The sequence below is a fragment of the Trypanosoma grayi genome (genome assembly GCF_000691245.1).
Source record: "Trypanosoma grayi strain ANR4 Tgr_1695_V1, whole genome shotgun sequence".
In the NCBI taxonomy this organism is placed as follows: domain Eukaryota; phylum Euglenozoa; class Kinetoplastea; order Trypanosomatida; family Trypanosomatidae; genus Trypanosoma; species Trypanosoma grayi.
In genome coordinates this window covers 1,343-2,368 of record NW_008827313.1, presented here as the reverse complement: position 1 = coordinate 2,368, position 1,026 = coordinate 1,343, and the positions used below count along the sequence as shown (strand labels likewise).

The following is a 1,026-nucleotide window of genomic DNA, read 5'->3' as shown; positions in this document are numbered from 1 at the left end:
TATATATATATATATATATATATATATACCTAAGAGTGATTCGCACAATTATGTGTATATTCTCATTTCAAGGAAATACTGCGTCCTTCGGTGCTATACCTACTGCTCTTTCCCTTTAACCTTGCGCGGTCTCTTCTTTACAGACTTCTGGTGGAAGTCTAGGAAAAGCAGAAAAAGGGTTATATGGTATGTCAATTGAACCAGAGACCACTCTAGAGAGAATTGTCGATCGTAGAGTGGAACCAGAACAGCTTGCAAAATACACAACAAGAACTGAAACATTTGAATTTTTGTGAGCAAAGCCTTGAAAGGATTCTCAAAGCCCAACGAAGTCCAAAGGTAATGAGAGTACATNAAGAAGTGAACTGCAGAATTAATCCATGCGCCAAAAAAGGCCGTACCATTACCAATGCCATTCCTTAAGAGAAGACCCCAGATGAATCCTATTGTGGTGTGGTGATAAATGTGAAGAAACGATAACTGGTCATCCTTTTTACGACACACCATGAACACTGTGTCGAGCATATCCAGATATTTGCTACAGTAGTGCACAAAAACCCATAATTCAATGCTCGCACAAAAGCGTCCGTTCAGGTTAAACACGCCATTCTTCAAGTGTGGTGCCAAGTAAATTGCCATTGCAGCTGATAGTATGATTTGAACAATGTTGTACACAATCATCGGTTTGCTTGTATCAAACGCCTTTCGAGACTCCATCCATTTTCTTAGTAGAAACACGACGATGAGATAGCACAGGTCACCCCCGATAAGAACATACCAAGAAACAAATGGATTCAAGACAGGGTAGAAACAGAGCGATTCCCTACCGTAGCATTCTGCTGAATCACGAAACGCCGACATCCCCTTCACACCTACAACCAAACGAAAAAAAAACCAAGCGAGTTTACCACAAAGCACTTAAATTTTACTTGATTTGCCACGCAAAATCAACAAGGTGCCACCACTGCCGCACCAAATCATTAGATGATAAGGGGAATGAAAGGCGTCAATCCCCCCCCCCCCCCC

At 41.7% G+C, this 1,026-nt stretch overlaps 1 protein-coding gene across 1 annotated transcript; it reads right to left on the bottom strand.

Annotated features, from left to right (window-relative positions):
• Positions 1-99: 99 nt before the first annotated feature.
• DQ04_16951000 (elongation of very long chain fatty acids protein) lies at positions 100-861 on the bottom strand (the record flags this gene model as incomplete). Its single annotated transcript, XM_009317530.1, has 1 exon — positions 100-861. One exon carries the CDS (start codon positions 859-861, stop codon positions 100-102), a length of 762 nt encoding a protein of 253 aa, XP_009315805.1.
• Between the last annotated feature and the right edge of the window lie 165 nt (positions 862-1,026).